This window comes from Mytilus trossulus, chromosome 4 (genome assembly GCF_036588685.1).
Source record: "Mytilus trossulus isolate FHL-02 chromosome 4, PNRI_Mtr1.1.1.hap1, whole genome shotgun sequence".
Classification (NCBI taxonomy): Eukaryota; Metazoa; Mollusca; class Bivalvia; order Mytilida; family Mytilidae; genus Mytilus; species Mytilus trossulus.
Window position 1 is genome coordinate 57,504,592 of NC_086376.1, and position 16,608 is coordinate 57,521,199.

The 16,608-nt window shown below is 29.8% G+C and overlaps 1 protein-coding gene across 9 annotated transcripts in view; it reads right to left on the minus strand.

The window, feature by feature from the left end:
• LOC134715609 (dedicator of cytokinesis protein 1-like) overlaps positions 1–16,608 on the minus strand; it is a 78,508-nt gene that overhangs the window by 37,031 nt on the left and 24,869 nt on the right. For 8 of the 9 annotated variants that reach the window (XR_010106778.1, XR_010106776.1, XR_010106774.1 and 5 more), the window contains 7 exons: positions 16,304–16,410; positions 14,904–14,918; positions 6,087–6,270; positions 2,505–2,617; positions 1,499–1,588; positions 1,032–1,132; positions 338–469 (listed from right to left, as the gene is read on the minus strand). Coding sequence is in view for 1 of the 9 variants with exons in the window: in XM_063577902.1 (XP_063433972.1) it covers positions 338–469; positions 1,032–1,132; positions 1,499–1,588; positions 2,505–2,617; positions 6,087–6,270; positions 14,904–14,918; positions 16,304–16,410 (742 nt within the window). In the remaining 8 variants the exon portion in view is untranslated. The remainder of the gene's footprint in view (positions 1–337; positions 470–1,031; positions 1,133–1,498; positions 1,589–2,504; positions 2,618–6,086; positions 6,271–14,903; positions 14,919–16,303; positions 16,411–16,608) is intronic. The other variant, XR_010106773.1, reaches the window with a different exon arrangement.

A 16,608-nucleotide genomic window follows, 5' to 3' on the forward strand; every position in this document is an offset into this window, starting at 1 on the left:
ACTGGTTTAGGCAGAAAATACTCTTGAATATATAAGATTGTAACCTAAACATGGTTAGAAATGATACTTTGAATAGATACGGTAAAAAAAAACCATATTAAATTTCAGCTTATTTATTAAAGTTATGACATTTTGGATTGTCTGAAACTTCATAAATGTACATAATTCCAAGGTTTTAAAAAATCACCTCACATAAATGCTAGCAGTAAGAAACATATCTATTCTATTTCCTTTTACAAACACTACAATTAATTTTTTTTAAATATAAATAAACACTGCCAGCAAGAAACATATCTTATCTACTTATTATGTACAGACACTTTACAAATGAACTTACAAATTAAATAAGCTCCTTGACTTGACTATAAATTTAAACAGATATTCCAATGACTTCATGGCCTTGACCAGATACTTCTGATTAACTTCTGTTGCTCTATCTACATATTCTCTGAGTAATGTTGTTAGCTTTCTGTAAACAGATGTGAAATACAGTTGGTTAAGATCATAATTAATAAAAAAAAAAATAAATACAATTGTGTACTGAAATTAGAATGAAGGGTAAGACAAACAACTGACATTGTAAGAAAAGACCAGCAGCTGTCAGAATTACAAAAACTTAAGTGTTTATTGATTGCTCCTATTAGAAGATTATAAGATGATTTTGTTATCTTACACATGCTACTAATTAAAAGCTAAAATTTGTACTAAAGCATGAAGAATTGGAAATTTCATAATAAATACTTAAATTGCATTAAAATATTGATGGGCAAATAATTGTGAAAAGGGGGAGTAATTTGGAAACCCTCTACCTGTACTAAAACAATTTTTTGGTGGTCATGTTAACTTATTCTGAAGTAAATTACACATCTACTGTACAAGCATAATCTAAAGAAAAGACCTATCTGACTGATAATTTCATTTTTTTCTTTTGACATTTGGTGTATATGCCATGGGTTAAAACAATAAGAGTTCCCAATTGTTGTTAACGATTTTAACAGAAAATCTATGACTTTGCTTGAAACAATACTCACTGGTAAGCAGAAGGGAAACTGAAGGTATCGGTAATGTAAGCATCTAATACTGGCCTGAACTGGTGATACTTTCTGTCTGATATCAAACCAATTATATGTACCTTAAATGGAAACAATGTATCTGCTTTAAACCTACTACTCTATAATAAATGTGGTAAATATCTACCTACAACATTTTACATACAATGGTTTATAATAATAAATCCATTTATATGGTCAGAATAAAAAGTAAATACTGGCATCTGGTTTATACATTATTCATTTTTTTCCATGCAGATGTTCAGATGCTTTTTAGATGTTCCAAAAGTGGTCAGGGATTTTCTGAAGTTAAATCTTCCTTTTATTTTCTTTATGAATATAAGCTTTGATGCCAGATCTTTGATGGACTCATGAAATATCATAGGATCGTTGTGATAATTCTGTTTTAAATAACTAGTAAAAGTTTAAATTTGTTTCAAAGTACTTACCAAGCATTCAAACACTTGACTATCATATGTGTCTGATATTGTGTTCTCTATCAATATTCTAAATAAGGAATCCAACAGATCTTGTAAAAACTACAATACAATAAAAAGTATGCTTTTGGTGTTTTAATCTAAAATAATAAATAATTGTTTATGCTATGTTGTGATGGTTTGAGACACCATCAGGAATTGAAAACTGGCTGCTAGCATTTCTGAGTGCAATGAAAACTGGCTGCTAGCATTTCTGAGTGCAATGAAAACTGGCTGCTAGCATTTCTGAGTGCAATGAAAACTGGCTGCTAGCATTTCTGAGTGCAATGAAAACTGGCTGCTAGCATTTCTGAGTGCAATGAAAACTGGCTGCTAGCATTTCCGAGTGCAATGAAAACTGGCTGCTAGCATTTCTGAGTGCAACGAAAACTGGCTGCTAGCATTTCTGAGTGCAGTGAAAACTGGCTGCAAACAATTCTAAGTGCAATGAAAACTGGCCACTAGTAAAATACAAGACATGAGCTATTCCTTTGGAAAACTGTGTCAATAAAAAGTACTTTCCATATAAATATGATTATTCAACGATTCATGTGAAATTGTTTGTAGACTATTTCTATTTACTTATTCAAGTAAAATTCATTAATATATGGTATATATGAAGAAGTGCATTTATTTTCTCAATTCTTATAAATGGAAGAATTTTCTTAATTCACTTATGGTCATTCAAGGCAAGGATATGGTTAATTGTTTTTAGGTACTTAGACATTTACTGACTATGTTTACTGATGACCTGGATGTTCCATGCAAAGCAAATATTATGCCAGCTATTTCTTTGGAAGATTTAAATAGTTTTTTTTCATATTTCCTACTTCTGAACATTACATTTGTCTAAAAATTAAGTATAGTTTAATTTCAACAAAGCAGTATGTGAATATTTTACTCCTTTTTTGATGATTATAAGGATACCATAATTTAGGTGGATGTTTATTCAATAAAAATATTAGTATAAGTTTCCTACTTTGACTATTTCCTCTCCGTCAACATGCATCAGTTTTTCTAAGTGAAGTCGAAGTGCTGATGGATCCAACTCATTCAATAATTCCTGCCACTTCAACAACCCTAGAATATCCACTGTAATAGAAAAAATACTGACATCAGTAATATTTAACAGCAAATAGTAAATTCTGGATAACTTTAAATGGTATAATCAGGATCAGTGGATAATTTTAATGATATCTAAGCCCAAAAACGGAAGTAAGTTTATACAGCAAACAAAAAAAGATATGAATAGTCCATAAAAAAAAATCCTGTTTTTTTGTTGTTTTTTGTATATAATCTAAGCCACCCACAGATAATTTCTTTAATTCTATATAATTCTGAAAGTTGTTACCCCAAAAATATTTCCACCCAACAGATTTTGATTAACGTTTCTACCAACCACAAACACGTTTTCGTTTATGCAAAATACCTTGAAATTATGTATAAAAAAAGAAGATGTGGTATGATTGCCAATGAGACAACTCTCCACAAATGACACAGAAATTTAACTTTTGCCAATTTTCACAGAACAAACAAAAGCACTGATCTGGAAGCTCTTTCTAAAAGAGAACAGACATAGATTTGGGGCTGCATATCATTGCATTCAGTTCCTTGGTTTTATTAAGCTCCACACCATTGTATGTCGATTTTGTAGTGAAACAAATGCTCTGATTTTCAAGAGTATGTCTTTTTAAAGGATATGATAAGAACATTATCATTATGTGTGAGTTTTGTAGAGCAAACAAATGTATTTATCTAGAAGCTATCTCTTTGACTAAGAGAAGAACCTTACAATTATGTGTGAGTTTTGTAGAGCAAACAAATGTATTTATCTGGAAGCTATCTCTTTGACTAAAAGAAGAACATTACAATTATGTGAGTTTTGTAGAGCAAACTAATGTATTTATCTAGAAGCTATCTCTTTGACTAAGAGAAGAACATTACAATTATGTGTGAGTTTTGTAGAGCAAACAAATGTATTTATCTAGAAGCTATCTCTTTGACTAAAAGAAGAACCTTACAATTATGTGTGAGTTTTGTAGAGCAAACTAATGTATTTATCTAGAAGCTATCTCTTTGACTAAGAGAAGAACATTACAATTATGTGTGAGTTTTGTAGAGCAAACTAATGTATTTATCTAGAAGCTATCTCTTTGACTAAGAGAAGAACATTACAATTATGTGTGAGTTTTGTAGAGCAAACAAATGTATTTATCTGGAAGCTATCTCTTTGACTAAAAGAAGAACCTTACAATTATGTGTGAGTTTTGTAGAGCAAACTAATGTATTTATCTAGAAGCTATCTCTTTGACTAAGAGAAGAACATTACAATTATGTGTGAGTTTTGTAGAGCAAACTAATGTATTTATCTAGAAGCTATCTCTTTGACTAAGAGAAGAACATTACAATTATGTGTGAGTTTTGTAGAGCAAACAAATGTATTTATCTAGAAGCTATCTCTTTGACTAAGAGAAGAACCTTACAATTATGTGTGAGTTTTGTAGAGCAAACAAATGTATTTATCTGGAAGCTATCTCTTTGACTAAAAGAAGAACATTACAATTATGTGAGTTTTGTAGAGCAAACTAATGTATTTATCTAGAAGCTATCTCTTTGACTAAGAGAAGAACATTACAATTATGTGTGAGTTTTGTAGAGCAAACAAATGTATTTATCTAGAAGCTATCTCTTTGACTAAAAGAAGAACCTTACAATTATGTGTGAGTTTTGTAGAGCAAACTAATGTATTTATCTAGAAGCTATCTCTTTGACTAAGAGAAGAACATTACAATTATGTGTGAGTTTTGTAGAGCAAACTAATGTATTTATCTAGAAGCTATCTCTTTGACTAAGAGAAGAACATTACAAGTATGTGTGAGTTTTGTAGAGCAAACAAATGTATTTATCTGGAAGCTATCTCTTTGACTAAAAGAAGAACCTTACAATTATGTGTGAGTTTTGTAGAGCAAACTAATGTATTTATCTAGAAGCTATCTCTTTGACTAAGAGAAGAACATTACAATTATGTGTGAGTTTTGTAGAGCAAACTAATGTATTTATCTAGAAGCTATCTCTTTGACTAAGAGAAGAACATTACAATTATGTGTGAGTTTTGTAGAGCAAACTAATGTATTTATCTAGAAGCTATCTCTTTGACTAAGAGAAGAACATTACAATTATGTGTGAGTTTTGTAGAGCAAACTAATGTATTTATCTAGAAGCTATCTCTTTGACTAAGAGAAGAACATTACAATTATGTGTGAGTTTTGTAGAGCAAACTAATGTATTTATCTAGAAGCTATCTCTTTGACTAAGAGAAGAACATTACAATTATGTGTGAGTTTTGTAGAGCAAAAAAAATGTATTTATCTAGAAGCTATCTCTTTGACTAAAAGAAGAACCTTACAATTATGTGTGAGTTTTGTAGAGCAAACTAATGTATTTATCTAGAAGCTATCTCTTTGACTAAGAGAAGAACATTACAATTATGTGTGAGTTTTGTAGAGCAAACTAATGTATTTATCTAGAAGCTATCTCTTTGACTAAGAGAAGAACATTACAAGTATGTGTGAGTTTTGTAGAGCAAACAAATGTATTTATCTAGAAGCTATCTCTTTGACTAAGAGAAGAACATTACAATTATGTGTGAGTTTTGTAGAGCAAACTAATGTATTTATCTAGAAGCTATCTCTTTGACTAAGAGAAGAACATTACAATTATGTGTGAGTTTTGTAGAGCAAACTAATGTATTTATCTAGAAGCTATCTCTTTGACTAAGAGAAGAACATTACAATTATGTGTGAGTTTTGTAGAGCAAACAAATGTATTTATCTAGAAGCTATCTCTTTGACTAAAAGAAGAACCTTACAATTATGTGTGAGTTTTGTAGAGCAAACTAATGTATTTATCTAGAAGCTATCTCTTTGACTAAGAGAAGAACATTACAATTATGTGTGAGTTTTGTAGAGCAAACTAATGTATTTATCTAGAAGCTATCTCTTTGACTAAGAGAAGAACATTACAAGTATGTGTGAGTTTTGTAGAGCAAACAAATGTATTTATCTGGAAGCTATCTCTTTGACTAAAAGAAGAACCTTACAATTATGTGTGAGTTTTGTAGAGCAAACTAATGTATTTATCTAGAAGCTATCTCTTTGACTAAGAGAAGAACATTACAATTATGTGTGAGTTTTGTAGAGCAAACTAATGTATTTATCTAGAAGCTATCTCTTTGACTAAGAGAAGAACATTACAATTATGTGTGAGTTTTGTAGAGCAAACTAATGTATTTATCTAGAAGCTATCTCTTTGACTAAGAGAAGAACATTACAATTATGTGTGAGTTTTGTAGAGCAAACAAATGTATTTATCTAGAAGCTATCTCTTTGAGTAAGAGAAGAACAGTACAATTATGTGTGAGTTTTGTAGAGCAAACAAATGTATTTATCTAGAAGCTATCTCTTTGACTAAAAGAAGAACCTTACAATTATGTGTGAGTTTTGTAAAGCAAACAAATGTATTTATCTAGAAGCTATCTCTTTGACTAAGAGAAGAACATTACCATTATGTGTGAGTTTTGTAGAGCAAACAAATGTATTGATCTGGAAGCTATCTCTTTGACTAAGAGTGAATGGTCCACTAAACAGAGGCACTTTACTGTCTTTGTGTATGCCTTGTTCTTCGAGGTCATCCCTAGTACATGGCAGATCTAAGTATGGTGCTTGTTTATCATCTTTTTTCTCTATCTGAAATTACATTTTTGAATATGGTGAACTACAAGTTACTCGATGTCACACAAAAGTTCATTTTATAATTGTGATTTTTGTCAAAATGTTTTTTTTTATATCTGCTTCAAACTGTGAGACAGTAAAAATATATTAAATTCAATAATACACTTAATCTAAAATTAATTGCATTTTCATTCTTTTAACAATAACCATTCAAATATTTGTAATAAATGTCCCAAAAGGTATCCATAAAATAACAGTATTTTTCATCAAATAAAAAATGGAAAAACTATATAAAAATGTTCTACCAAGAAATGTATGTAAAACTGCTAAGTTATAGGCAAGGGTTAATTCGGTGGTTTTCTATGACAAATAATTCTTAAATAAATGTAGTTCTCTGTATACTTTTATAAAGTCATTAACATAAGACACCTATTTCTCTGATATAGGTATATGCTTTTGCCAGTAATTGCACAAACATGATTTTATTGTGAAATCTAGAGTTTACTATATTAAAAGTAAAGTAATTTTCAAATTATTCAGTCTGAACTGGTGAATAAAAACACATAACAAAATTTTTTTAAATGTTTTTCTTCCACAAAAGAACCAAAATTCAGGAAAGTGACCATTACAAGTGTGGAAGTATTGTGTGTTTATACATAATAAATATCAACACTAGAACTTGTTACGACATGTATTAGTATATTAAATTTACAACTTATTGGATCAGACCAGTTGTTGAAAGTATAGTGAAGCTTGGGCATCAAAGAATTAACATATAGTAAAACAACTTGGACATTAAATCACCTAACTTTTCACATTTTTAACGAAATAGTCAAATAAAAGATTACAGTGCAGGAGATACTTTGATCAAGATACAGTAACATATTTTATCTAAAACAACAAACTAATTTGCAGCTAATTTATTAATGCCGTGACTTTTTGTATGTTGATTTTAAATGAAATATTAACTAGATGTGTTAAAGCGACACGAATGGCCCCGTCCCAAAAAGTTGAAAAATCTGCAGTTTCAATATGAACACATGTGGACACAAACATGATGGTAGTCTCATATATCAAAAATCAACTCAAAATCTGGAGGCGTATAGAAAAAAAATCTGTATAACTGTGATTTTCAATAATTTATCAAAGTCCAAAGCCCGTAATTTCAGCAAATATTTGCGGAGTGGAACAAAACTTAAACTTGACATGTAACTCATCATGGTTAACTCACATACCAAAAATCAGCCCAATATCTGAAGGCCTTTAGAAAAAAACTCCGTTTAATGGCTTGTTGCGGAATGACAGAGTTACGGAATTTCAGTAACCATCCCCTTGTCATGCCCTGTCATTGCAATAAAAAAAGGTCTTAAACAATTATAAATTGATGTTCTTAATTTAGAGAACTACATTTATCAATATCTGTATAATCTATGTTATAGTGTAAAAAAAATGATTGATCAAGTGCTTAATAACTAATTTTGCAGTGATATAGTGTTTTATTAGGGTTAATAATTGTATGTGGACAGCAAATTTTATTCTGTGGGATATGTCTTATATACTGTTGTTATAAACAAGTGAATATACATGAAATTATATATTAAATGATGGTATTCTTCCCTTTTCTCAATAAATTAATAATTGAGAACAGTTAAATATAGATTCTTACATTGATACCAGTGGATTATCGAATTTATCCAATCGAGATAGTTAAATTATCAATTTTAAAGTCCGAGCCGCCTCGGCGAGGACTTTAAAATTTATAATTTAACTATCGAGATTGGATAAATCCGATAATCCACGAGTAACTATGTAAGAATCTGTTTCTCTAATGATTAAAAAGACATTTACTTTTTTTGTTAACCAAAAATCCCCTTTGAGTGCCTTTCACATTGCACGAAGTTGTCAATTTCATTAACACCTGTTATCATATTTTCATTCATTCAGTTAGCTAAAAAGGTCACGACCCTTAAAATCATCCAATGATCTAATGAGATCACTAGCAACCACACGTTGATTAAAAATTTTTATACAATGGGTTCGGAAAGGGATAAATTTCCATAGAGTTAGAGAAAGAGGAATATAAACTTGCTAAAAATTATCAAAATGTCACTCAACAGGATCACACTAGAACACATGATATGTTTTCACATATAAAAAAGTTAAAATTACAATATACGCACATAATTCATTAAACATACCAAAATTTTCCTATATGTTTCATACAACATAATTATTGCCTAACAAACAGTATTTTTGGAGTACTTTCAATATACATTGTAATTCTAACATCTAGTATGTGGAATATACAGATTAGTTGAAACATACAGGAAAATTATGGCACCATACTAACAAAAACACTTGATTTAATAAGTACATTTACCAAACATTTCCAAAAATCAACACATATGAAAAACAAAACCAGAAGCTCCCAAGAGCCCGAAAAGGTCTACTGTCCAGTAAATATTTTTTTCTACATACCGGAAACCATAATCACATATGTTTTTTTCATATCTATATTAAAAGTAAATACCTTGTTTTAAAGCCTATATGCAATCTACGGTCATGTAGAAGGTTAAGATGATTACATTTATTCCCCAATGTTAATACTTATTAGGATTTCATTCATTATTTACTGTGGGACTTTTGCAATTTAGAATTTAGTTTGATATTTATTAAATTTGAGACTTCGGGTCAATTTGGTGAATATATATTTGACATCTTTACAGCAAAAGATATTAAAAATCATCATTTAATGCCAAGAACTTCTTTTTAAGGAGTGAATGATTCATCATCTTTGTGTGTAAGTAGATCTTGTACATGTATTGCTTATTGTTTTTGCTGTATACATTTTTTGTCGGTCTATAAAAGTTACAAGATAAAAGGTTAAACATGAAAGTTGGTAAAAAGTAATGATTTAGGCACAATAACTCCTATCATAAAACAGTAGATGCTTTTTTTTTTGTTGCTCTTTACAGTCTTTGTTTATCTCTAATAGTTTTAAAGATACTAAGCAAAAACACTAAAACTGGTTCCAAAAAAATGCTATTTAAAGTAAAAAAAAAACTTGTATAAGGAGTCAGAAGATGATTTAAATCATATTTGTATTTTTCCTAATCCTGCTTGGCTGATTCTTTTTGCAGATTACAGTTCCTGTCTAGTCAAAAAATAATTAATGGCAGCTGTAGATTTGTTTTAATTTAACCATGGGTTGGTCATTTATATTCAACCATTTTAAGGGTATCAACTCCAACTAGGAGTCATCTGATAATTTTGACAATTTATAGAAATTCAGTAGATTTTGATATGTACCAATGATTCCATTGTCAAATTTTATCTCTCTATTATACTTTTCAAGATATTAGACTATTACTTTAAAACATCCATATTACTATGATATACAAATTTTAGCCACAATGGCCATCTTATTTGGGTGACAGGTACAGCAAACTTTATTTCAGGAAACTATTAAGATTATCCAGGTCAAGTTTAGTTGAAATTAGTCAAGTGGTTTTTAAAGTTTACAATGACAAATGACAAGACAGATGCAAAGTGATGGCAATAGCTCACATATTACATGTGGGCAGGTCAAATTGTTTGAGCATAAAAGATCCATCAGATTTGGTCATTGGATTTCCAGCATGTAATACTTCAGACAGAATGACTGTATTAAAGCTGTCATCCTAATGCCAGCAAGTTAAAGGTTTGGTTGTCTTGCTTGCTTTGTTTGTTTAAATGCTTGTAATTGTAATAAATATTGGAATCTGCAATCAATTGATAGGTAGGGCTTCAACTTGTATACATTGCTTAACTTCAAATAACATTTATAAGTATAATGTATACAAGAGGGCGACCTACATTTTCAGGGATTTTAAAATGACACACATTACATTTGCGCGAAGTTACCTTGAGTTTACCTGAGTTTTTTTTTTACCTGTAATTTGTTTTTAGATTATTGTTTTGAATATAAATTGGTGATCATGCCACACCTTGCTATTTCATATATAGACAAGTCTTTATTTGTTTATATAGACATTAACCAGATGCTCCACAGGGCGCAGCTTTATACGACCGCAGAGGTCAAAACCCTGAACAGTTGGGGCAAGTATGGGCAGAACATTTAAGCTTGATACAGCTCTAAATTTGGAGTGTGATTAAATAGTTGACACAACATAGGTTTCTGACACAGAATGAATGTGGTCTAAGAACTTAAACTTAAAAACCCTAAAATTTTTAAATTTGACATTTACCTATTATGGTCCAATATCCAAAATCTAAATACATGGTTAGATTTAGTATATCATAGAACTCCAAGAATTCAATTTTTGATGAAATCAAATAATGTTCAATTTTAGACCCTTGAGACCTCAATGTGGACCAATTTGATAAACGGGCCCACATATTAAAAATCCAAATACTTGGTTAGATTCAGCAACCCCATATATTCAATTTTTGTTGAAATCAAACAAAGTTTAATTTTGAACCCCGATTTGGACCAACTTGAAAACTGGGCCCATAATCAAAAATCTAAGTACATGTTTAGATTTTGCATATTAAAGAACCCCAAGAATTCAATTTGTCAAAATCAAACTAAGTTTAATTTTGGACCCTTTGGACGTTAATTGTAAAATAATTTGAAAACAGGACAAAAAATTAAGAATCTAAATACACGGTTAGATTTGGCATATCAAAGAAACCCAATAATTCATTTTTTGATGAAATCAAAGAAATATAAAAAAGAAGATGTGGTATGATTGCCAATGAGACAACTATCCACAAAAGACCAAAAACATTAACAACTATAGGTCACTGTACGGCCTTCAACAATGAGCAAAGCCCATACCGCATAGTCAGCTATAAAAGGCCCCAATAAGACAATGTAAAACAATTCAAACGAGAAAACTAACGGCCTCATTTATGTAAAAAATAAACGAAAAACAAATATAGTTTAATTTTGGACCCTTTTGGACCCTAATTCCTAAACTATTTTGACCAAAACTCCTAAAATCAATCCCAACCTTCCTTTTGTGGTCATAAACCTTGTGTTAAAATGTCATAGATTTCTCTGTTTACTTATACTAAAGTTATTGTGTGAAAACCAAGAAAAATGCTTATTTGGGACCTTTTTTTGGCCCCTAATTCCTAAACGGTTGGGACCAAAATTCCAAAAATCGATCCCAACCTTTCTTTTAAGGTCATAAACCTTGTGTTTAAATTTCATAGATTTCTATTTACTATTAATTAAGTTATAGTGCGAAAACCAAATGTCTTCGGACGACGACAACAACGCCAACGTCATACCAAGATACGACCAAAAAATTTTCAATTTTTGCGGTTGTATAAAAAGCGGCATTTATGTAAAAGAATATTATTGAATATAATACAGCGACTATCATGAAATAGAATATTCAAAGTATATAGTCATGAATAAAACGCAGTATACATGGAGATCACATCTATATGGGAATCATCTATAGATCAGTCATTGTCTGGTACTTGTATCCTATCGATTTGAGATGGCATTGATTGGAAATTTCACCAGTTTGAAATTCAAGAAATTGTTTACCGGTAAACTGAATTTTCTATTTGTCTGTGCGTTTAAATGGGCTTGGTTATCACTGTTGCAAACTTTAATGTAAGTAGTCGCCTGAACTTGTAGATAAATCTCAACGCAAGTGTAGATGGTTGGATGAGTGGAATAAAACTGCTCATTGTAATGACTTTAAAATATCTAGCCCATTGTCTCAGAGATAATAAAGTCCATCTTGTTAGTTTTTTATTATTATATTAAGTAAATTTGTTCAAATTAATTTCATTTAATTTTAACAATATCACGTAACTTTTTTAAAAGTTAAAGATTTATTTTTCATATGTCTTTGTATAAATTCGCGCAAATGTAGTAACTTTTCAACATGTAAATTTCGCGCAAACGTAATATGTTTTGTTGAAATGTGGATTTTTTTCGCGCAAATGTAGGACCAATCTGTGCAGACCTAACGTGCCGATACAAGATGAATCTACACCTATCTACTGATTGCAAATGTCAATCTTAATTACAATGCTTGAGCAACCATTTATACAATCAACGCAACTAAACCTTTAACTTGCTATCTTCAGGATAACAGCTTTAATATACAACTGAAGATAGGTCATTAATGCAATTTCTTGACAACATATTCCATCTTTGTGTCTATAAGTAAGAAAGTTAATTAAGCAGAGTAATTCCTATAAGCATTAATCTTCCCAGAACCAAGACAACAGGGTTAATAACAATGGTTTCCTACATTCTTCAGGACCTCACGTTCAATTAGTGTAGTGGCACTGAAGAATTTTAATTAGTTATTATTATTTAAGTTTCAATTCTCTTCTTCTGCAATGCATCAGTAAATGAATTATAAAGAAACTTTTAAGGATTGTAAATCGAAAGAAAGATCAAGAGGATATAATTATATAAAGCTTCAATGTTTGGAATTATAGTCAATCCATCTCTCCTGTAATCTTTATGGCACCGACGGAATGTCACAATTTTATTCTTCAATATGGATGATTTACATACGAATCTTTTTGTTTTGAATCTAAGTGGAAAGGTAAGAGCTTAGGATACTGATAAAAAAGATATTTCTGGAATAGATATTTATATGTTTTCCGACTATAATTTGTCCAATCAATTCTAAGGGGTTTAGCACGCAGAACAGAATAAGAGGAAGACCATATAATATAATCTATATTATAATATATTTGTAAAAGCTCCAGTGTGAATACTGCATCACCACACCATGTGTTTATCTAAAAGCTCCTTTGTGAATACTATAACACCATGTGTTTTATTTAAGCCTCTTTGTGAAAACTGTTAAATCATGTGTCTACTTGAAGCACACTACCACTCCACTGCAGAAAATCCATATATAAAACTGTGTCATACGGTATTATACACACATCATGACACACAATTAATGATTGCTCTCCCTTAACCACATGTTAACATTGATTCATGCCCCTGAAAACCTGACTTGAAATGGATTAGAAACACACTTGTAAATGTATATCTATTTTTTTTAAATTTAGAGAAATATTTTGAAAAAAAACAATTCTGTTTCTTTGTCATACGTATATAAGTAAAAGTGTGAGTTTACTATCCATTTCAGTCCGTATTTATACCTTATGATTATCAACCTTCTCTAACTTTTCTAACTCAAACAATACAGAATACCTCTGTTTTTTAACACTTGAATGTCTCTGAGACTGAAACAAAAATAATTCTTAATTCTGTTTTTGTACTTGTCTATGTTTAATTGTTATTTGCAAACATTGAAATGTGTTAGTCTGTAATTAAGGAACATCCAACGATTCAAGAATGGTTACAGTGAAGTTCCAGATTAAAGATAACTTCAATACAATAATTTTTATGAATTTTTTTATCAAATGAACCATAAAAAGAATAATCGAACATATAACATTGTTTAACAAATGCTTTCTTTGTTTCTTGTAGTCAAAATTTTCTTAATAAAAGTGAAGAATTCAAAAATAACTATTTTTATATAATTTGTTTAGAAAAAGTGAGAACAAAATTCTCATACATTTTTAGTCATAGGTTATATTTAAAAAAAAATATATACTGAATACAATTACTACTGTGTTTGTTATAAACTAGAGTTAATCAAATATCACACTTTATATAATTCACTCAGGTTAAATGACCACTAGTAAACTTAAAATAACGATAATGGCATATTTAAATAAGTGAGCTGTTAAAAATATACATGCCAATTTAAATGTATTATTTTAACATGAGTTTGTGCCTATCTTGCTTGCCATTTAAGTCCTTGAAAGTTCTTTCAAATCACAACAACTTAAACTTGGGCAATTATCAAAGTGCTCTTATTTATCGTATCAAGAATAATTTTCAAATGGTTATATTGTTAAACCAGAAATATGAAAAAAAAACCATTCTAAATTAATAAATCAAACAAATGTCTAAATTGCATCATAAACCAAACACAATTTCTACAGCTATCAAACTAATACAAAATGATTGTTAATGAGGTTAAGAAAACTTTCCCATAAAAAAAAAAATATGACAAACTTTGACATGTTGGATTAAATCTATTTAAAAGAAAACAAAAAACCTAAACTACTCAACATATTGAAATGAAACAAACTATTGATTCCTTAACCCAGTAAAAAATTACCCATTCATGAACAAACCTGCAACAAATGAAAATGAAAGTATGATCTTGCACCACATGGAAATTAAAAAAAATACTTAACAAAACTTTTTACTTTGACATAATTGTAAGTGTTGCTGTCAATTTATAGTATAGCAAATAATTCAAAAATTCTGAACAAATTGCAATCTGTTTTATTCAACCAGTCACGGTGACTTCACCCAGGTTCTTCTACAGCAGTTGGTATTAAAACATTTTTGACCAGCTGAACTGTTTAATTGATAAAACAAATTGCAATGTGGTCAAAGTTTTGAATGATCTGCAATAGGTGGACAGCAACACTAGCAATGAAGTCACTGTAGATGTAATAACAAAATTAAACTGTAAACTGAAATGAAAGGAAAAGGCAAGCATGATAGTCTATTAAATAAGCGAGGATTAATTAGCGTGACAATAAAGCACCACAAACACAATGTCAGTATTTACCCCGTCATTTTTATTCTGAAACAAAGATGGAACATTTCACATGCATCCTTAATTCGTAGCCTGTCTGCACTAAGTGAGCCAAAGAAATAAAATTCTATGTTTTACATCTATATTTGTATTGTGTTGTTTTTTTGCATAAATACAGACTTAAACAAATAGTTTTTAGACCAAATTTTCATCATATATAGGAATTGGAGATATTTTGGTGCATGGTAATTTGCAATACTCTGATGGTCATTTTAATTAAGCATCATCTGAATTTGAAAATGTCTTTCATACAAACATGAAAATCAAATCCTAAAGTTTAACACATTCTTTTTTTGTTCTGTCTAAAGGATAATTTTCCATCACACAAAAACATAGAATTTAATTACTATGGTCTTGTAATGAGAGTTGACAGAGATTTATTATTCTAATACTACTAGATTACAGAATTAGAGCTAGCTAAAAATAGGAAATCTGTAAATATTAACATACTAAAATTACTACAATGGAAACTCTTGCACACTTAATTTTCTTAAATTGTGTTTCCTCAAATGTATTCATCACTGTGCAATATTTTACTTTATTTACAAACCTATAAGATACTGTGTCATTTTCATAAAAGTATAACTGCGTGTCAAGAATACAGAAATAAAGGCAAAGCTAAGAAAATTATATGTGTATTGCCATTTAACTTTATATCTTCAACATTTTATTTTAATGATGGATTCAAGTATATATCGTTGTAAATTCTTCATAATTATTTTTTTTTAACTTGTGATTTAAGATCACACAAGTGTGTGTCTGTTTCCTGTTACCTGATTAACTATAAAAGTTCTAATAAAACCACAAAATTTATGAAAATTATTACAAGGGTAGTTTATACATAACATTAGTTTAACACTACAAATTAACTGTCTAGTTTTTTCGGTCGTGATGACTTTTTAATGTATTACATAAAGATTTAATTTGAAATGCTTAATAAATTTCTAATCAAACAAGAGAAAGCAATGTTGAAGAAATAAATGCAAAACAGAGGGTGTCGCCAGAAGTCAGTTGCAACATAGTATTTTAACATTTTAACAGAGAACATAATACCACAGGTTTCTAGACATATAGAGAACTTTCTGTTTGTAGGTCTAACACTAAATACTACATCAATATAGCTTTTCACCACAGTTTTCAATTGTAGAGCTTAGCCAGAAAAAAATGTCATATTTCAGAAACTAACTATTCATTAGAGTAACAATATTACAGAATAAACTAGCTAATCAGATGTTGACATCAATTTTATGTTAAAAGAATTAACCCCATTCCTTGATTGGCATCTAGCAAAACAGGCCACATATCTTACCCCCATTCTAAACCTTATAATACCAATCTCTCATATCTCCTCAATGTACCTCTTGTTTTCTTACCTTATAGACTAGTAGATTGTGGTCTGTATCGTTCAATGTTGTACCATTTTTCTGGTTCAGCAGTTTAATAAATGACATGGCAAATGGCCTCTCAGATCTATCTTTGCCTAAATGTTTCAATATACATATTTCAAAACATTTGATACAAACTCAATATCGGAATAAACAAGTATTTGAATGTCTTATAACAAGTTAAAAATATCATCTACTTTAATTGAAATTTTGGGGTAAATCAGAAACTATCAATCAAATGACTTTTTTGTCTCAAAACATAGATTAAAATTTATTTATTATCAACCCTTATC